Raw genomic sequence first — 19,725 nt, forward strand, 5'->3', positions numbered from 1 at the left:
CTCTGGCTCCTGGTCCCTCAGCGGCACCGGTGGCTCCAGCCCGGCCCAGTGCCGGGTGGGAATGGCGTGGGGGAGGCCAGATCGTGGCTGGGCGCCAGAGCAGCTGTGGCCACCAGCCGCCAGCTCCAGCCCCCCTCACACCGAGCGAGACCTTGGTCCGCCGGTTCCCTGCCAAGGGGAAGGGTCCTGCCCTCCCGGTGCCTGGATTCGGCTGCTCCCCAGGGCCACTGGAGGGGTTCTGGTGGGGGCTACGTCCAGTTCTCGCAGCTGCTTGTGCCGCAAGAGCTTCCCCAGGGACCCTGAATGTTTCTCTCTGCCGCTCCGTGCAAGGTTTGACCTTCGCTTCCTTCCTCCACCCACACGCCCTCCGCTTTCCAGCCGCCGCCGTCCGGCATCCTCTGGCTTTCCAGAGAGTTTGGATTGCCGCCTTCAAATCCCACTTTCCCCTTCCACCTCCCTCCCGCACCCCAGCGAGCGCACACCAAGGGCGGGGAGGGGGGGGGGCCGCGAATAAAACACATCTGAGAGATCAGTTCCCTACAGCGATGGGTAAAATAATAAATACCAAAACTCTGCCGGTGAATCAGGTCTCAAAAAACCCTCTGCAGATTTGATTGGTGGCTTCCTCCCCCCAGGGAGGGGGCCTTCCTCCTTTTTCGGGGTGTAAACCTCCCCCTGGTAATAAATTAACAACGTACAGTGGGAGCAATCCCTAAGTTTCATGTTCTGCGCTGGGAAGGGTTTGGGGGTCTCTGGAGCGGGGCTATTGTAGTGGGGAATGGGGGTTCACTCATGCCCCGACAAGGGATGGGGTGCAGGGAGGGTATTTTGGGGTTCCCCCAAAGCAGAGCCTTTCCTACCCCTTCAAATTTTTCCCTTTTATAAACAGGCCCCTGTCGCGGTTTGGATTCGGTGAGGAGAGCGAAGGGAGATCCCAGTGGAGGAGGAGGCACCCAGGAGTGAGGAGGAGGAGAAAGAAGGCGGCTTTACTAGGCGTTAGGCGAAGGCAGAGCTGACGCTTTGCAGCTCCAGATGGCAAAGGGGAAGATGATGTAGGACGTCGACCAGGCGAGGCAATAGATGGAAGCCACCGCCACCGGTGAGAAGAGGACAGCCGCCACCCCTGCAGATTGGGGAAAGCCTTTGGGATCTGCTCCTTCCTCCTGTGCCGCCACCTTGGTTTTGATTTTGTCCCCATCCTTACCTCCAGCGTAAACCAATTTCTTCCAGAGCTGGGACTCCAGGACCTTGTCGTGGGGGTAGAAGCCCCGATCGACCATGAAGAGGATCATGACGATGGCGGTGACACGCAGCAGGGTGATGTTACCCCCCGTCAGCAGGAAGGTGCCCGCCAGCAGCGAGGAGGCGTAGGGACAGGGCAGCCCCCGGTAGGTGAAGGGGATCCCTGCTGGGTACCAGATGTTCATCTGAGGGGGGGAAATCACTCCCCAAACCCCCAGAACTCCCCAAAATCCTTGGCTTACCACTGGAGAAGAAGCACAGGCGAGCAAATACAGCCAGCACGTAGGCGATGGCCAGCAGCCCGTCCAGGACACCCTGAGGCTGCAGCAGCAGAGCTGTGGCCAGCCCGAAGGTGGTGAAGTCGGCAAAATCATCCAGTTTGGCACCTGCGGGCAGCGAACGGGCAGCTGCCAGATGGGTGGGGAGGGAGGGAGAACCCGGTGGGGGGGCTCCTGGGGTGGTGGGGCAGACTCACCCAGCGCCGAGCAGGCATCGAGCTGTCGGGCAACGGCTCCGTCAGCCAGGTCCAGCAGAAACCCCACCAGCAGCAGCCAGCAGGAGTGGTGGTATTGCCTGGGGAGGATGGAGAGGGCAAAACCGGGGTGACCCCCCCGCCCTTGACGGCTTTACTCTGTTCCCCTCCTTTCCCCTTTTTCCCCACCTATTGAGGCTGCAGAGGACAGAGGAGAGCCCCGCCACCAGATTGGCCACGGAGAGCCCGTTAGCGGCGTTTTTCCGGATGAACTCCAGCGTCTGACCCCAGCCCGCTCGCTCGCTCAGGAACAGCTTCTTGGTGGACTGCAAAATACCTGCAACCCGCCGGGGGGGCCGGTGAAGGGCGGAACCCACGGCCGCTTTCCAGCCGGGAAACTTCAACCCCACCCCAGGTAGCAGGTCGGTGCTGGGGAGGGGGGAGCAAAGCCCCGCAGCCCCCCCCTCCAGCACTGGGAAGGAGCTGGAGGAGGTTTTGGGAGTTGCTGCCGACGATGGGAGCGTTGCTGGCTGTTCCCCTCCTCAAACCGAAGCCCCCAGAAGCCTTTTAGCAAGCAGCAGGATGTTTTTTGAATATTTTTTTTTTTTGCAAGCCCTGCCTCTTAACTACCCGCCGGAGGTGAAAGTAAAACCAGATAAACCACTCAAAGAACCACAAAAAGAAAAGAAAACAAACAAAAAAAATAATAATCCACACCCCATCTCAGACTAAAAGCCAACCCCGCTTTTAAGCTCTATTGATCTTATATACCTATAGGGCTAAGCTTTAGAGAAAGAGTTTAAGGGTCATGTCCTACTAGTGGGCTTTGCACCCTGCCTTTGCCGTGGTCCCAAAGCCAGGCAAGCTGGTGAGATCCTTCATCTGAAAGAAAACAGCACGTCAGAGCAAAACAAAAGCCACCCCTTCCCCTCGCCATCCCACCCTGAACCCGCTCCGGGCTAGGCCCAGGCCAATTCACCATCCCAGCACTGAGACGGTGCCAAAAATGGGCTGCCAAGGTGTTTCAAAAAAAAAAAAAAAAAAAAAAAAAAAAAAAAAAAAAAGAAAGGCAACAAAACCCCCTCGGTTGCAAAGAATTCAAATATATTCCTGGTTTTGGGAATCCCGTTGGGGTCGGTGGTTCCGTGTGCCGGCAGCTGGACGGATGTGGTTGCTGCTGGTGACCTTTGGACACCGCACCCGGCTCGGGGCGGCTGGGGATGGAAAAATCCCCTCCGATCCGCTGGGACAGTGGCTCCGCCGCCTCGGATTTTACCAGATCTAGTGGGTTTTGGGGGTCCGAGCGCACACCTGGTGCCGTTCCCCCCTTTTTCCCCCTTGGTTGGGGCTGATCTGGTGGGTTTTGGGGTCTCCAAAGGCAAAAAGGGGCAAAACCTGGTGATTCTGGGGCTTGCTGTCACCACACCTACCCTCCCCAGTGCCAGGCAGGATCAGGCTCCCAGGGAGAGTTACTGGTGCTGTCACTGCACTGGAACTGGGTGCCAGCAAGCATCACAATACCCAGGCATTGCCACGGCAGCCAAATGTGCCCATTCTTTGTATTCCTAGCCCCAAAAGCAAAGGGCTGGGGCGGGAGGGACTTCCTCAGCCCTGTGTCATTGCCGGTGCTTTTTATTATTTCTTGGGGGGAAAAAAAGATGGTTTTGGCTTTTCCCAGATGACCCCGTGTGCATTACAGGGGGCTTGTGCCCCCCAGAAGGGTCTCCCCGCCCCAGGGCCAAGGGGAAAAGGGGGTTCAGCTGGAGGAGGTGCAAAATTAACCTATTTTTTTGCAGCTGCTTTATAGTTTCTATGCTTTTCTGCCCCAATTCACAGGGCCGAGTGAGTGGCGCTTGGCCAATGACCCTTATTTTCTCCCTAAATCCCCCCAAACGGCGATTTTTTGGGGAGGGGAGGGGGAGACGCCTTGTGAAGGGGCCGAGCAGCATCAGGGCGTCAAACTGGCACTTACCGACCGGCGGTGACACCATCCACATGGCGGCGGCGGTGGCGGCCCCCTGGGAAGGGGAAACTGAGGCAGGGGCGGTTCAGCGGGCGCTCGCCCGGCGCGGCGGCAACGCCGCGTTATATAAGGAAAGGCTTCGCCGGCTGAGTCACCCCGCTGGGGGTGGGTCCGGCCAGAGGACACGGGGGTTTTCGGAGGCGGCTGGCACCACCGGCGAGGGAGGAGCTGTCCTGGGGGGGGCAGGGGGCCATGCCAGGCTCGCAGCACCCATGCCAGCCTCCAAGGCCCTGCGCCAGGCTCGCAGCGCCCGTGCCAGGCTCGCAGCGCCCGTGCCAGGCTCGCAGTGCCCGTGCCAGGCTTGCACCACCCGTTCCAGGTGTGGACCACCCGTGCCACCCTCACAGCACCTCTGCCAGCCCTGTGACACCCTTCACAGGTTTGCGCTGCCCGCGCCAGGCTTGTGGCGCCCGTGCCAAGATTCCACCACCCATGCCAGGCTTGCAGCAACCATGCCAGGCTTCTAGCACCCACGCCAGGTTTTGCAGCACCCACGCCAGGCTTGCAGCACCCACGCCAGGCTTGCAGCACCCATGCCAGGCTTGCAGCACCCACACCAGGTTTTGCAGCACCCACGCCAGGCTCGCAGCACCCACACCAGGCTCGCAGCACCCACACCAGGCTCACAGCACCCACGCCAGGCTTGCAGCACCCACGCCAGGCTTGTAGCACCCACGCCAGGCTCGCAGTACCCACACCAGGCTCGCAGCACCCACACCAGGTTTTGCAGCACCCGTGCCAGCCCCCTGACACCGCCGCACTCTGGCCCCGTGCCCGCACTGCCACCGCAGGGCATTTGTGCCTGTTGGGCAGCACGACCCCGCGCCACTTCACTGCCGGTTCGGTTCGTGCCACCGGTGGGGGCCGTGGCCGGTGCCCCCCGCCATCCCCTGGCAGTAAGAAACCACCGGCTCAGCCAGGTGCCGCCAAGCGAGGTCACCCCTGTCCCCGCCAGGGCCTTCAGCGGGCGGCACCCACTTGTGCAAGGGTGTCACGAGTTGGGGTGGCCTCAGCCCCCTCCTCGAGCAAAGGGCCCGCGATAGCAGCGGGGCCACAGGGTGCCGGGGCAGCGCTGGTGGACAAGCGCGGCGATGCCGGGGCACGCGGGGAGAGCAAAGGTCCCCTGGGACACGGTGACAAGGGGCCAATAAAACTTATACAGCCCCGGCGTCCCGCCGCAGGAATTTTCCACCCGGATCCCTGGGAGAATTGCGGGGTGCTCGCAGCACCCATCCCTGCAGAGTGCCTCGGTGCGCTTGGGGCAGCTGGGGTGCCCTGCTTGGGGGTCCCAGGGGTGCTGGCCGCGGCGGGGTCACTGGTGAAAGGGCTCTTTGTTGGCTGGTCACGCGCCGGTGGCAGCGGTTGCGAAGCGACGGCGGGTCTGGGAGGGCAGGAGGGACAGAGCCACAGCCACAGCCATCCCACCCTGGGGCGCCTGGAGGGGGCCAGCCCCGGGCCTCGGGGCACCCAAGGGGGCTCGTCCCCGTGGTCACAGCGTGGCACCGGCTGCCCAGCACCGTGGCATCAGGGCACAGGGCTGAGGCCGTCCCTGTGTCCTCAGGGCACCTCCGGGCTCACCCCCAGGGCATCCAGGCTGCTGGTGGCGCCTGTCCCCTTTGGCACCACGGTGCCGCACAGTGCCCAGCCATGTGGCTTCAGGGCACCTTGGGGTGCCTGTCCCTGTGGCACCTGTGTGTCTTTGGGTGCCCATCCCCGTGGTCTCTGGGCACATCTTTGGGTGCCCGTCCCTTGTGGCAGCTGGGTGTCTTTGGGTGCCCATCCCCGTGGTATCTGGGCACCTTTGGGTGCCCATCCCCGTGGTGTCTGGGCACATCTCTGGGTGCCCCATCCCTGTGGTACTTGGGCACCTCTGGGTGCTCCCTCTGCCTGCTCTACCAGTTCCATCTTCTAGCCCCCCGCCGCCCCTGCCTGCTGGCCCCCCCGCGTGCCCACGCCCCGCACAGGCACACGCGTGGTGTTTCAGCTGTGGGTTTATTTGCCCGGTGCCGTGCCAGGAGGTCGTCACCGCTGCACTCAGTTCTGGCTCATGGTCTGGAAAGGAGAAGTTGCTCAGGGGGGAGCGTGGCACCCTGGCACCCCAGCACCCTGGCACTCTGGCACTCCGGCACTCCGACACCCTGGCTCCCCAGCACCCTGGCACTCCAGCACCCCGGCGCTCTGGCACCCCAGCAGCCTGGCACCCCCGGCACCCTGGCACACCGGCACTCCAGCACTTTGGCAGTCTGGCACCCCAGCACCCTGGCGCTCTGGCACCCTGGCATTCCAGCACCCTGGCACTCTGGCACCCCAGAGCTCTGGCACCCCAAAGTCCTGGTACTCTGGCACCATGGCACCCTGGCACCCCATCACCATGGCACCCTGGTACCCTACTGCCACAGCACTCCAGCACCCAGCACCCTGATACACTGGCACCCAAGCACCCCAGCACCCTGGCACCCTGGCACCCAGCACCCCGTCCCCACCTCGGTGATCCAGTCCTCGAAGGCAGAGACGCGGGTGAAGACCGTCGGCTTCTTGGGCACGTTGCAGCCCAACCCTGAGACAAAGCTGGCGATGCCGTGCACCTCCCAGGTCCCGTCAGCCGCCCGGCAGTTCAGGGGACCCCCTGAGTCACCCTGGGGTACAGGAGGGGGGAGGTCAGCACCAGGGGTGGGGGGCTCAGAGCGTCTCCCCCTGCCCCGGTCTGGTGCAACACTCACGTTGCAGCCGGCCTTCTCGGCGCCGCCGGCGCAGATCATGGTGCGGCGGATGGCGAGGGTGCCCCACCAGTCGGGCTGGGTGCAGCGGTCAAAGGCCACCACGGGCATCAGCGCCTGCTGCAGCTGCTCTGGCAGCGGCCCCCCCCGCTGCCAACCGGGCGGCAGGAGGTTGGGGGGTGCCGCTCAGTGTCTGGCCTGCTGGCCCTGAGCACCCAGCCCACCCAGCCATCCTTCCCTCCATCCCTTCACCCCTGCATCCTTCCAGCCTTTCCCTCCATCTGCCCACCCAGCCCTCCATCCTTCCCTCCATCCATTCATGCGTCCATCCTTCCCTCCATCCCTTCTCCATCCCTCCATCCCCGATCTAGGTCTCCATCCCTCCAACTATCTCCCCATCCCTCCCTCCATCCCTCCCTCCACCCCTCTTCCATCCCTCCAACCATCTCCCCATCCATCCCACCATCCCTCCCCCTCTCCAACCATCTCCCCATCCACCCCTCCATCCCTCCAAACATCCCTCCAACTATCTCCCCATCCCTCCCTCCCTCCCTCCCTCCTCCAACTCTCCCCATCCCTCCCTCCCTCCAACCACCTCCCCATCCCTCCCCCCATCCCTCCATCCCCCCACCATGCCCTGGCCCCACCCGCCGCATGCCCCGGACGCACTGGACAGACGCCCCCAGCCGCTCAGGTAGCAGGGGTACCCGTCGGGCAGGATGGTGCCCGCGGGCGGCAGCTGCCCTGTCTGCACCTGGGTGTTGAGCACCGCTGGGTGCTGCAGCTTCAGCAAGGCGATGTCATTGCTGCCAGGCAGGGACACGTGTCACCGGGGGCCTGCTGGGGACCGTGTCCCCAACCCCCCCACCCCCCCAGCACCCTGCTCACCCGCAGGCCACGCAGGAGCTTCGCCATTTGGGGTGGACAAAGATGTTGGCGCGGGCCACGGGGATGCGCTGCTCGGGGCCCTCGTTGACACCCATGTCGTACTCGCCCAGCACCACTTGGTAGGTGAGCGAGGAGCTGCCCGGGGACAGGGACATCAGGGGCTGCTGCAGCCCTCCTGCACCCCTCCCTGCACCCAGCACCCCCATGCACCCTCCATGCACCCAGCACCCTTCCGTGCATCCTGCACCACCCATGCACCCACCTTGCACCCGGCACACCATGCATCCTGCATCCCTCCACGCACCCATCTCGCACCCCTCCGTGCACCCATCTCACACTCAGCACTCCCTTCCTGCACCCTGCGCCCCCTCCTGCACCCATCCTGCACAGGGTATCACCCCTGTGCCCATCCCTGCACCCAACACAACCTCCAAGTACCCTGCACCCCTCTACACCCCTATTCTGCACTCTGCACCCCCCTGCACCCATCCCTGTACCCCCCTGCACCCATCCCTGCACCCTGCACCCCCCTGCACCCCTCCTGCACCCATCCCTGCACCCCCTGCACCCATCTCTGCACCCCCTGTACCTCCCCTGCACCTCTCCTGCACCCCCCTGCACCCCTCCTGCACCCTGAACCACCCTGCATCTCCCTGCATCTCCCTGCACCCCTCCAGCACCCATCCTTGCACCTTGCATCCCCCTGCACCCCTCCTGCACCTCTCCCTGCACCCCCTGCATCTCCCCTGCACCCCTCCTGCACCTTGCAGCACCCTGCCCCCCCTCCTGCCCCCCTCCCTGCCCCCCCAGCACCCGCCGCGGCTCTCGGGGGTCCCTCACGAGATGCAGTGCGCGGCCGTCATCACCCAGTTGGGCGCGATGAGGGTGCCCCCGCAGGTGTGGCGGAAGGTGCCGTCCCGCTCGTACTGCAGCGAGATCTGCAGGGACACCGGTGGGTGCCACAGCACCCATGGGTGCCACCCCCCACCCTATCCCCCCGCCCGCTCACCTGCCAGGGCCAGCCGTAGGGCACGGCATTCTCCCCGTTCACCACCCGTGAGTCCGGCAGCACGGCGGCGTGGCTGCCTGCGGGACAGGGCGCCTGTCACTGACCGGGCACCCACCACCCCACCCAGGCTTGGGGACACGGGTGGGGGCCGTGGGGACACAGGTGGGGGCTCGGGGGCACCTTACCGCCAGCCACCAGCAGCAGGAGGAGGCTCAGCATTGTGGTCACAGCTCGGTCAGGGCATGCGGGGCCGGCCGCGGGCCTTAAATCCCCCCGTTATCGGGGGCACCCAAGGGCGCCCCTGGGAACGGGCACCTGGCGCCCACCTGGGGGCTGGGGGTGCACCGGGGGGGTGCGGCGGTGTTAACCATTAACCTTGGCCTTGGGGGCATGTGGCACCTGGCACCAGCCGGGTGCACCCGGTGCAGACCCTATAGACCCCATAGCTCCCTCCTGTCCCTGGGGACCCCCACAGCCTTGAGAGCCCCCCCGTGTTGCCCATACTGCCCCATGCCCCTCCTGTCCCCATATGGCCCCTATAGCCCCCATGGGCTCAGTGCCCCATAAATCCCCTCTCCTGGACTCCATAGCCCCTGTGCCCCCCTCCAGCCCCTATGACCGCTCCTGTGCCCTCCACAGCCCCTATAGCCACCCCCGTGCCCCCCATAACCCCTATAGCCACCCCTGTGGCCCCCCAGCCCCTATAGCCACCCCTGTGCCCCCCATAACCCCTATAGCTACCCCCGTGGCCCCCAGCCCCTATAGCCACCCCTGTGCCCCCCATAACCCCTATAGCCACCCCTGTGCCCCCCCAGCCCCTATAGCCACCCCCATGCCCCCCTCAGCCCCTATAGCCACCCCCGTGGCCCCCCAGCCCCTATAGCCACCCCTGTGCCCCCCATAACCCCTATAGCCACCCCTGTGCCCCCCCCAGCCCCTATAGCCACCCCTGTGCCCCCCATAACCCCTATAGCCCCTATAGCCACCCCCATGCCCCCTCAGCCCCTATAGCCACCCCCGTGGCCCCCCAGCCCCTATAGCCACCCCTGTGCCCCCCATAACCCCTATAGCCACCCCCGTGCCCCCCCACCCCCTATACTGCCCATGCCCCTGGTGACCCCCCCGGCCCCCACATACACCCCCCTCCTGGACCCCATAGTCCCTGTGCTTGTCCCCGTGGAAATCTACAGGTGTCCCCAGGGTGTCCCCATGTCCCCCGTGTCCCTGTGGACACTCACAGAGGTGCCCCCCAGGTAACCCCCGTGCCCCCCCCCCCCATCCCCTCGTGTCCCATGGAAGTTCTGTCCCCCTCCCCCCGTGTCCCCATAAAAGTTCCCAGGGTGTCCTACGGTGTCCCCATGCCCCCCCCCTCTCCCCCCATCCCTATAAAAGTTCCCAGGGGTGTCCCCATGCTCCCACACCTCCCCCCTAAATTTCACAGGGTGTCCCATGGTGTCCCCAAGACCCCCGTGTCCCCATAGAAGTTCCCAGGGGTGTCCCCAAGCCCCCTGTGTCCCCATAAAAGTTCACAGGGTGTCCCACGGTCTCCCCACGCCCACTTGTGTCCCTGTAAAAGTTCGCAGAGTGTTCCACGGTGGCCCCAAGCCCCCTGTGTCCCCATAAAAGTTCACAGGGGTGTCTCCAAACCCCCTATGTCCCCATAAAAGTTCCCAGGGTGTCTCACGGTGTCCTCAAGCCCCCTGTGTCCCCTTAAAAGTTCCCAGGGGAGTCCCATGGTGTCCCCAAGCCCCCCTTATCCCCATAGGAGTTCACAGGGGTGTCCCCAGTCCCCCCCGTGTCTCCATAACAGTTCCCAGGGGTGCCCCATGGTGTCCCCAAGCCCCCCCCGTGTCCCCCTAAAAGTTCACAGGAGTATCCCCATGCCCCCCGTGTCCCCATAAAAGTTTCCAGGGGTGTCCCACAGTGTCCTCAAGCCCCCCGTGTCCCCATAAAAGTTCCCAGGGGTGTCCCTAAGCCCCCCCTTGTCCCCATAAAAGTTCCCAGGGGTGTCCCATGGTGTCCCCAAACCCCCCTTGTCCCCATAAAAGTTCACAGGGGTGTCCCATGGTGTCCTCAAGCCCCCCTTGTCCCCATAGAAGTTCACAGGGGTGTCCCCAGTCCCCCCATGTCCCCACAAAAGTTCCCAGGGGTGTCCCATGCTGTCCCCAAGGCCCCCCGTGTCCCCCTAAAAGTTCAAAGGAGCATCCCCATGCCCCCGTGTCCCCATAAAAGTTTCCAGGGGTGTCCCACGGTGTCCCCAAGCCCCCCGTGTCCCCCTAAAAGTTCCCAGGGGTGTCCCATGGTGTCCCCAAGCCCCCCTTGTCCCCATAGAAGTTCACAGGGGCGTCCCCAGTCCCCCCCGTGTCCCCCTAAAAGTTCCCAGGGGTGTCCCATGGTGTCCCCAAGCCCCCCTTGTCCCCATAGAAGTTCACAGGGATGTCCCCAGTCCCCCCCGTGTCCCCATAAAAGTTCCCAGGGGTGTCCCCAGTCCCCCCATGTCCCCATAAATGTTCTCAGGGGTGTCCCATAGCCCCCCCCGTGTCCCCCTAAAAGTTCACAGGAGCATCCCCATGCCCCCCGTGTCCCCATAAAAGTTTCCAGGGGTGTCCCACGGTGTCCCCAAGCCCCCCTTGTCCCCATAGAAGTTCACAGGGATGTCCCCAGTCCCCCCCGTGTCCCCGTAAAAGTTCCCAAGGGTGCCCCCGCGCCCCCCCGCACGCTCCCCCCGTGCCCCCCCGTGCCCCCCCGCGGGCGCGCTCCCGGCCCCGCCCCGCGGTGTGGGGGGTGGGGGTGGGGCGGGGCTCCGGGGCCGGGAGCGGCGGCGCGGGGCGGAGCGGCGGGGCCGGAGCGGAGCCGGGAGCGGCGGGACCGGAGCCGGGAGCGGAGCGGGCGATGGGGCGGCGGGGCCCGGCGGCGCTGGGCGCCCTCCTGCTGCTGGCGGCCCTCCTCGGGGTGAGTGTTCCCCGCCAGCCGGGACCCCCGTGGGGCGGGCGGGGGCCAAAGGAGTCGGGGGCCCCGAGTGGGTTGGGGTGCCTTGGGGGGGTCTCCCCGAGCTGGGGTCTCCCCCGGAGCTGGGGTCTCCCGGGGAGTTAGGGTTCGCTGGGGGAGATGGGACCTCCCGGAGTTAGGGTCCCCTGGGAGAGTTGGGGTCCCATGTAGGAATTGGCACCCCTCCCCCGGAGTGGGGTCCCCTGGAGGAGTTAGGGTCCGCTGGGGGAGGTGGGGTCCTTTGTAGGAGTTGGGACCCCCCTGCGGAGTTGGGGTCCGCTGGAGGAGTTCGGGCCCCCCCGGCGTTGGGGTCCCCTGGAGGAGTTGGGACCCGCTAAGAGTTGGGGTCCTCTGCGGGACGGGGCGTCCTTTGTAGGAATTGGGACACCCCCCCCCGGCGGAGTTGGGGTGTGCTGGAGGAGTTGGGACCCCCCCAGAGTTGGGGTCCCCTGGGGGATATGGGTCCCCTGGGGGAGTGGGGGTCCCTTGTAGGAATTGGGACCCCCCGACGGAGGTGGGGTGCGCAGGGGGAGTTGGGACCCCCTGGAGGTGGGGTCCCCTGGGGTCCCCTTGGTGGGCTTTGGGTTCCCCTGGGGGAGTTGGGACCCCCCCGGAATTAGGGTCCCCTGGGGGAGTTGGGGACCCCCCTGCGGAGCTGGGGGACTTGTGCTGTGTTGGAAGGGAATTGGGGGTGTCCCCGTCCGTCCCCCCCTCCCCCCCCGCTGCCGTAGACTGCGGGGTCGCCCGCATCGTGCCCAGGTCGCTGAGGGAATTGGGGTACCCCCCGGCGGGGGTGTCGGGACCCCCCGATCCTGCCCCATCCCACCAGGGAGCAAGGCCCCCCCGGCGCCAGGGGCAGGTGGGGTTCCCGTCCCATCTGGGACTCGGCCGCCCCCCCGGATCCGGCGTCCCCTCCCCAGGCTTCCTCCCCGGGGGTCCGAGCTGGGGACCCCCAGGCTGGGGGGGGTCCTGTCTCCTGCCCCATCCCCCCAGGGACTTGGGATCCCCCAGGCCGGGCTGGGGGTGTCCCGTCCACCCCCCCCAAAGCCACCCATGGGTGCGTGCCCAGCTTTTGGGGTGCTGCCCCCCCCGCTCCACCCCCCACCCCGGCTAAATTTAAAGGGTGACGGGTGGCGCCGGCCACCCTAAAAATAACTCTCCCAAAATACCCCCCCCTGGGGGGGTCACACCCAGCTGGGGTGCGGGGGGTGGGGGGTGGGGTGTGCATAACATCCCCCCCCGGGTGCCCCGCAGTGGGTGCAGGGTGGGTTTGCGCCGTGGGGCTGGGCACTCCTTATCTGAGGGGGGGTCCCCAGGCTGGGGGTGGGGTGGGGGTGGCACTCTGGGGGCGGGGGGGTGGTTTGGGGCTGGGACGGTGCCCGGGGCTGAGAACAGAGGGGGCCTTGTTGCTCGGGGCCATGCTGGCAGGGCTGCCCCCCCCCCGCCCCCCCCCCCCCGTGGGGCTCCCACCCACGTGCGGGAGGGGGGGGGGGCGGAGGGGGGAGTGTCCCCACTTTGCACCCCCCCCTCCAGCCCCATTCCGCCCTGGGATGAGGGAATCTGGGGACACCGCAATAGGATGACACCCCAATACCCGCCCCCCCGCCTCGTCCCGCCGGGATGCTGAGGAATGCGCCCCCCCCCGCCCCCCCCCCCAAAAAAAAAAAAAAAATCACGCGGGGGGGGGTGTCAGCCCACTCCGCGGTGGGGGTGATGGGGTGCTCCCCCCCCCCGCCCCCCGGGCTGCGAAGGGTTAATGGGGGGGGTTGAGGGCGCAGCAGGAATGTGCGATAAGATCGCCCCGCCTGGGGGGAAGGGGGGGTCCACGCACGCGCGTGTGCACGCGCAGGCACCCCCCCACCCCCCCACCCCGGGGCACGCTCGTGGTGGGTGCTTGTGCACGCTTGGCTTGGCTCCCACGGCCCGGGGGGGGTGTGGGGGGGTCGTGTCCCCCATGGGAGGTACTGGGGACACTTGGGGGAGGGGGGTGTCCCCGCTCCCACCCCGGGACACCCCCACCCAGGCACCCCCGGGCCTCAGCGCACGTGGCTCTGCTCCCGGTTTCATTCCCATGGCCAAAGATGGGCTGGCTGGGGGGGGGGGAGGAGGGGGCAGCCCGGGCACCCGGCCCCCCCCGGCCCCCCCCAGCCTGGCTCTTTTGGGATAAATTAGGCAATGCCAGCGGGGAGGAATGCAGCGCGGGGGGGACACACACATATTTTGGGGCCCCCCCCCTCCCGGCGGTGACTTTGACCCCGCAGCTGTTTTGACCCCCAAATCGCTGGGGGCGGGCGGCAGCTGCCTGTGCCCCCCCTCGGGACCAGCATCCCACCAGCTGTGCTGGCAACTTCCCCCCCCCCCCCCCCAAAACCCAGGAGGTTCTGCCCCCCCCCCCCAAACCCAGGAGGTCCTGGCCCCCCACCATGGGGGTGGCTTAGCACCGCAGCAGGGTCCCCTCGGTCCCAGGGGACCCCCGGTGGGGAAGGAATGGGGGGGGTGTGTGTGTGACACCATTTAGCCACGACCTTGGGGGAACAATAAGACTGGGGGGGGGCTGCTATTAATAACCCCCTCCCGGTTATTATTCCTGCTATGCGTCACCTCCTCTTCCTCGGCCGGATGAAGTAAGGGGGGGGCACATCCAGATTTGGGGGTATATCCAGGTTGGGGGCCACATCCAGATGTGGGGCAGGGGTGTACATTGAAATTTTAACGAGGTGGCACATCCAAATTGGGGGGGGGGGGGTTGGCGTCCCCCCCCACCAGAGTGGGGCACAAGGTTTTTCGAGCGAAGTGGCACATGGGACAGGGTGGTGCTTCCTCACCCTCCTCTTCCTCATGTCCCGTCCCATCCCCCCCCCCCCATTTTCCCCAGGGTGTGGGGCAGGATTTGGGCCGGCAAGTGGAAAATGTGAGCATCGTCGTCCGGCCGGGCGCGGTGCCCCGGCGGTGGGGGGAGCCCAGCGTCCGGCGGGGCTGTGGTGCAGGAACCTTCCGGAAACTGGAGAGGGGCGATTGTCCCCTGCCCGGTCACCGGCTGCAGGGACAGCAGCTGCCCTTCCGCCAGCCCAAGATGGGGCCCGCTGCATGCTGGGGCTGAGCACCCGCCCGCTGAGCACCCACGCACTCAGTGCATGTGTGGGGAGCAGCGCTGAGCACCCACATGCTTGGTGCACACGTGGGCTCCTCCGTGCCTCAGTTTCCCCCTCTGGCCACCTCCCCGTTGCCCCCCTCCCCAGCAGCTGGGGCTGGGCTGGCACCCATGGGTGCCCCCCCTCTGGAGCCAGACTCCCTTGGGTCACTGGGTCCCCCCTGTTTGTGTGGGCAAGTGGCCATGTCCCCCCCTTGTCCCCCCCGCCCCCCCCCTCTGCGCCCGCTTAATCCCCTGGCGCTTGTTTGCACAGCAAAGTGCTGCCCCGACGGATTCCTCACCGCGGCGGGCGCCGGGGGGGGGGGCGGGGGGCACCCGCCGCTGGCACTGTGATGGGTGCGGGGGGCACCCGCCGGGGTGGTGCACACGCGTGTGCGCAGCTGTGGGGGTGCAATCACAGCCGTGCGTGAGCCGTGTGGGTGCCGAGGTGTGCATGCTTGTCAGTGCACACGCGTGCCGGTGCGTGCAGGTGTGCACGTGCTGTGGTGCAAACATGTGTGTGCAGCCAGGTGTTGGCATGCACAGGGATCCCTGTGTTGGTGCATGTGTGTAGTGGTGCAAACACATGTGCACAGCCCCACGCCACTGTGCACATGTGTCCCTGTGTAGGTGCATGTGTGTAGCAGTGCAAATGGGTGTGCACAAGCACCCCAGTGTGCACGCGTGCTCCTGTGGTGGTGCAAATGTGTGTGTGCAGCCGCGTGTTGGCGTGCACAGGGATCCCTGTGTTGGTACATGCATGTAATGGTGCAAACACATGTGCACAACCCCATGTATCCCCGTGTTGGTGCATGCGTGTAGCAGTGCAAACAGGTGTGCACAAGCATGCCAGTGTGCGCTTGTGTTCCTGTGGTGGTGCATATGTCTGTGCACTGTCACATGCTGCTGTGCACATGCATCCCTGTGTCAGTGCACACATGTAATGGTGCAAACACATGTGCACAACCCCATGTATCCCCGTGTTGGTGCATGCGTGTAGCAGTGCAAACGGGTGTGCACAAGCATGCCAGTGTGCATTTGTGTTCCTGTGGTGGTGCAAATGTCTGTGCACTGTCACATGCTGGTATGCACATGCATCCCTGTGTCAGTGCACACATGTAATGGTGCAAACACACGTGCACAGCCCCACACACTGCGCACACGTGTCCCCATGGTGATGCATGCATGTAGTTGTGCAAATACATGTGCAGAGCCCCACGCCACTCCACGCAACGCATCGTCGTGTCAGTGCACACGTGTCATGGTGCAAACAGGCATGCACAGCCCCATGCCACCATGCACACGCATCCCTGTGTGGGTGCATGCACGGAGCAGTGCAAACGCGCGTGCACAGCCACGTGTCAGTGTGCACACGTGTCAGTGCCTGCATGTAGTGGTGCAAATGCGTGTGCACAGCCCACACTCCCCTTGCACACGCACCCCCACGTGCCTGCACACGCGTGTGCCCTCTGCCGTGGCACGGTGGGGCCCTGACGGCGCAGGAATGCGGTGGGTGGGCGATGAGCTCATTCCCCCCCCCCCCCCCGCGCCGTGACTCCACCGCACAGCTATGCACCCCGGCCCTGCCAGCACCCACCCGCGTGGCCATCGGTGTCCCCCCTTCCCCCCTCCCCCGTGCTGGTGACGTGGCCTGGCACCCAGCGGGGGGGGGATGGGTGTCCCCCAGGTCACCCGGGGTTTGGCCGAGACCTCCTTCCCCGAGGACACGGTGGCTGACCACATCGGGGGGACACGGGGACGCCGGTACTACGCACAGCTCTCCGATGATGAGGACCTGGTGGCATCTGGCGGTAAGGTGGCACTGGGTGAGGGGGGTGGCACTGTGGGTGGGTGTCACCCTGGGTGCCCCCTATGCTGTCCCCATTGCAGATGGCAGTGGGACCTGGTGGCACCCGGCAGTAAGGTGACACTGGGTGGGTGGGTGGCACTGTGGGTGGGTGCCACCTTGGGTGCCACCCATGCTGTCTCTGTCGCAGATGGTAGCGGGGAGGACGGCAGCGGTGTCACCTGGCCACCAGTGAGTGCTACCCATGAACCCGGCGCTGGGCTGGCACCCACTGGTAAGGGGCTGCTGTGGGGTGGCACCTGTCCCCTGGGTGTCACCTGTGTGTCACCGCTCTCAAGCTCTGTCTCCTCTCCATCCTTCTTTTATTCCTCCTCTTCCTCCTCCTCCTTCTCCTCGGTGGGCAGCGCCCGGGCCCCCCCCCCGCACCGGCGGGTATGGTGGTGGCCGAGCCCGAGGACGACCCCCCACTGAGTAAGTGACACATTTCGGGGGACGCCCCCCCACCTTGCTGCACCCCCACTTTTTTCTCCCAGTGCTGTATATTGGAGGGGGGCACCCCAAATATTGGTGGGGGCGGTCACAGCTGGATGGGGGGGTCACAGCTGGATAGGGGGTCATAGGGGGGGATCTTTGGGGGTGCAGGTGCCACGCCCCCCATTTTTGACACCCCCTACCCCCCCCTTTTCTGACCCTTCCCAGTTTATTTTCGGGCACTGGTGAACTTCACCCGCAGCATCGACTACAGCCGGCAGCTGGAGGACCCTGAATCCGAGGAATTCCGGGAGATTTCCGAGGCCGTGGTGGATGCGGTGAGTGGGGGGAGCACGGGGGGTGCTGGGGGTGTGGGGCACCCCAGGAAGGGCACCCTGACCCCCCCCCCATTTTCTCCCTTCCCCCCATCAGCTGGAGTCGGAGTATTATAAGGTGCCTGGGGAGCAGGTGGTCAGCGTGGTCTTCATCAAGTGAGCTGGGGGGGCTGGGGAGGGTTGAAGGGCTGGGGGGGGTTGGGTTGGTGGGGAGGTTTTGGGGGTGTGTGGGGGTTGTGGGGATGGGGAGGTTTGGGGGGGGAATTGGGGGGTTTGGGGGTGCGGGGGGTGTCGGGGTGCAGGGAGGACCCTGATTTGGGGGTGCAGGGGAAGCTTGGGGGTGATGGAGAAGTTTGGGTGGCTGTGGGGGGGTTGGAGTGATGGCGGGTTTGAGGGTGCAGGGGGGGTCAGGGGGCAGGGAGGGCCTTGATTTGGGGGTGCAGGGGAAGCTTAGGGGTGATGGAGAGGTTTGGGGGTGCAGAGGGATCGGGGATGACCCTGATTTGGGGGTGCAGGGGAAGGTTGGGGGTGATGGAGAGGTTTGGGGGGGCAGTGGGGGTTTGGGGGTGCAGAGGGGTCGGGGATGACCCTGATTTGGGGGTGCAGGGGAAGGCTGGGGGTGATGGAGAGGTTTGGGAGTCTGGGAGGGGTTTAGGGGTGCAGGGGGAGGTTTGGGGGTGTAGGGGCTATTTGGAGGGGTGTGGCAGGGAGACTTTGGGGTGCTGACCCCTCCCCCCTCCCTCCCCCCCAGAGAGCTGGAAGGCGACGTCTTCGTGGAGCTGGACGTGGGCTCGGAGGGGAACGGGGACGAGGAACAGCTGCGGGGGGTCTTGCGGGACCTGGTGGCTGCCGGCTCCATCGCCTCCTACCTCACCTCCCCCCACGGCTTCCAGTTCCGCCGCCTGGGGGCTGGTGAGCTGGGGGGGGGGCTTTGGGGGGGCTCCGGGCTGGGGGTGCTCCGACCACCCCCTGTTAATCCATATCACATCCCCTGCTCGCCTGAAATGGCGTGTCTCATCTCCCCCCCCCCCCCCCCCCCTTATTTCTGGTGGGTGGATATTGTGGGGGGGTGTCAGCCTGACTGTGCCCCCCCCCCAGTGACCCCCCACCCACGTGCTTGCACCCCCTTGGAGTTCACCTGCGGCAGCGGTGAATGCGTCGCCGCTGAATACCGCTGCGACCGCCGGCCCGATTGTCGCGACGCCTCCGACGAGGATGGCTGTGGTGAGCCCCTCCCCCCATAACCCCCCCTATAACCCCCCCCCTCGCTACCCCATTTCCCTCTATAACCCCCCCATCCCCACAGAGCCCTTGACACGGATGCCCCCCACCACCGCCCGCCCCGCCACCACCCGCCCGGTGAGCACCGTCATTGTCGCTGCCACCGCCCCCCCACGCCGCCCGCTCACCCCGCGCCCCCCCAAGCCCCCAGCCGGGGGGTGCCGAGTGGGCGAAGCCCCCTGCGCCGACGGGCGCTGTGTCCCCCGCGATTACCTCTGCGACGGCGAGCCCGACTGCGCCGACGGCAGCGACGAGGAGGCTTGCGGTGAGTTTGCGGTGCCGCGGTGAGGGTGGCACTGGGGGCACCCTATGGGTGCTGACCCCCCCACCCCATCGCCCAGGCACCCCCTCGCCCTGCGAACCCAACGAATTCAAGTGCCGCAACGGGCACTGCGCCCTGAAGCTTTGGCGCTGCGACGGCGAGAACGACTGCGGCGATGGCAGCGATGAGACTGATTGCCGTGAGTGTGGCTGGGCTGGGGACACGCGTGGTGACAAGACCCCGCTTGACGTATGTCACCGTCACCGCTGCAGCCACCAAGGCACCCGGTGCGGCGTGCGGGCCGGCGGAGTTTCGATGCGTGGCGAGCGGCACCTGCATCCGTGCCAGCTACCAGTGCGACCGGGAACCCGACTGTCCCGACCGCTCCGATGAGGTCGGCTGCGGTGAGTGGCATCCGCAGGGGACGTGGTGGCCAGGGAAGGGGACACCTCTGCTGGGGGGTGTGCCCAGCGCTGGGTTGGGGACCTTGTGTTGTGGCTGCTTGCGGGGGGTGCTGTGCCAGAGCTGTGCTGGGGGTGCGGTGCTGTGGCACCAGGCAGGGGATGCTGTGCCGTGGCACGGTGCTGGGTGCCGCACTGGGGACCCTGTGCCATGGAATAGTGTCAGGTACCATGCAGGAACCCCATGCCACACAGAGGACCCTGTGCCGTGGCACAATGCCAGGTGCCACACTGGGGACCCTGTGCCACACTGGGGATGCTGTGCTGTGGCACGGTGCCAGGTGCCACACTGGGGATGCTGTGCCATGGCACGGTGCTGGGTGCCACAGTGGAGACCCTGTGCCACACTGGGGATGCTGTGCCATGGCACAGTGCCGGATGCCATGCTGGGGACCCTGTGCCACACTGGGGATGCTGTGCCATGGCACGGTGCCGGATGCCATGCTGGGGACCCTGTGCCACACTGGGGATGCTGTGCCATGGCACGGTGCCGGATGCCATGCTGGGGACCCTGTGCCACACTGGGGATGCTGTGCCATGGCACGGTGCCGGATGCCATGCTGGGGACCCTGTGCCACACTGGGGATGCTGTGCCATGGCACGGTGCCGGATGCCATGCTGGGGACCCTGTGCCACACT

The 19,725-nt window shown here is 65.9% G+C and overlaps 3 protein-coding genes across 4 annotated transcripts in view; 1 reads left to right on the forward strand and 2 right to left on the reverse strand.

The window, feature by feature from the left end:
• Positions 1-960: 960 nt before the first annotated feature.
• On the reverse strand, positions 961-3,821 carry TMEM269 (transmembrane protein 269). 2 transcript variants are annotated; one of them, XM_005437813.4, is made up of 6 exons: positions 3,687-3,821; positions 1,904-2,051; positions 1,718-1,815; positions 1,485-1,628; positions 1,205-1,405; positions 961-1,123 (listed from the first exon to the last, which is right to left on the reverse strand). In XM_005437813.4, exons 1-6 carry the CDS (start codon positions 3,709-3,711, stop codon positions 990-992), a joined length of 750 nt encoding a protein of 249 aa, XP_005437870.2. In that variant the 5' UTR covers positions 3,712-3,821; the 3' UTR covers positions 961-989. The 2 variants fall into 2 exon arrangements, with proteins under 2 accessions (XP_005437870.2, XP_027659184.2); XM_027803383.2 differs by having other exon boundaries at positions 1,205-1,408; positions 3,687-3,819.
• A 1,889-nt stretch (positions 3,822-5,710) lies between these two features.
• On the reverse strand, positions 5,711-8,573 carry CELA3B (chymotrypsin like elastase 3B). Its single transcript, XM_055705383.1, has 8 exons — positions 8,537-8,573; positions 8,352-8,428; positions 8,183-8,280; positions 7,343-7,477; positions 7,122-7,260; positions 6,458-6,604; positions 6,221-6,373; positions 5,711-5,789 (listed from the first exon to the last, which is right to left on the reverse strand). The coding sequence occupies exons 1-8, from the start codon at positions 8,568-8,570 to the stop codon at positions 5,772-5,774; spliced, it is 801 nt and encodes a 266-aa protein (XP_055561358.1). The 5' UTR covers positions 8,571-8,573; the 3' UTR covers positions 5,711-5,771.
• A 2,607-nt stretch (positions 8,574-11,180) lies between these two features.
• The window catches only part of HSPG2 (heparan sulfate proteoglycan 2), a 38,895-nt gene continuing 30,350 nt past the window's right edge, over positions 11,181-19,725 (forward strand). The window contains 10 exon segments of the mRNA XM_055705555.1: positions 11,181-11,303; positions 16,157-16,280; positions 16,467-16,550; positions 16,976-17,085; positions 17,180-17,238; positions 17,834-17,994; positions 18,181-18,306; positions 18,389-18,628; positions 18,705-18,824; positions 18,898-19,029. Coding sequence (XP_055561530.1) covers positions 11,244-11,303; positions 16,157-16,280; positions 16,467-16,550; positions 16,976-17,085; positions 17,180-17,238; positions 17,834-17,994; positions 18,181-18,306; positions 18,389-18,628; positions 18,705-18,824; positions 18,898-19,029 — 1,216 coding nt within the window. The 5' untranslated portion in view covers positions 11,181-11,243.

Source organism: Falco cherrug, chromosome 3, assembly GCF_023634085.1.
Source record: "Falco cherrug isolate bFalChe1 chromosome 3, bFalChe1.pri, whole genome shotgun sequence".
In the NCBI taxonomy this organism is placed as follows: domain Eukaryota; kingdom Metazoa; phylum Chordata; class Aves; order Falconiformes; family Falconidae; genus Falco; species Falco cherrug.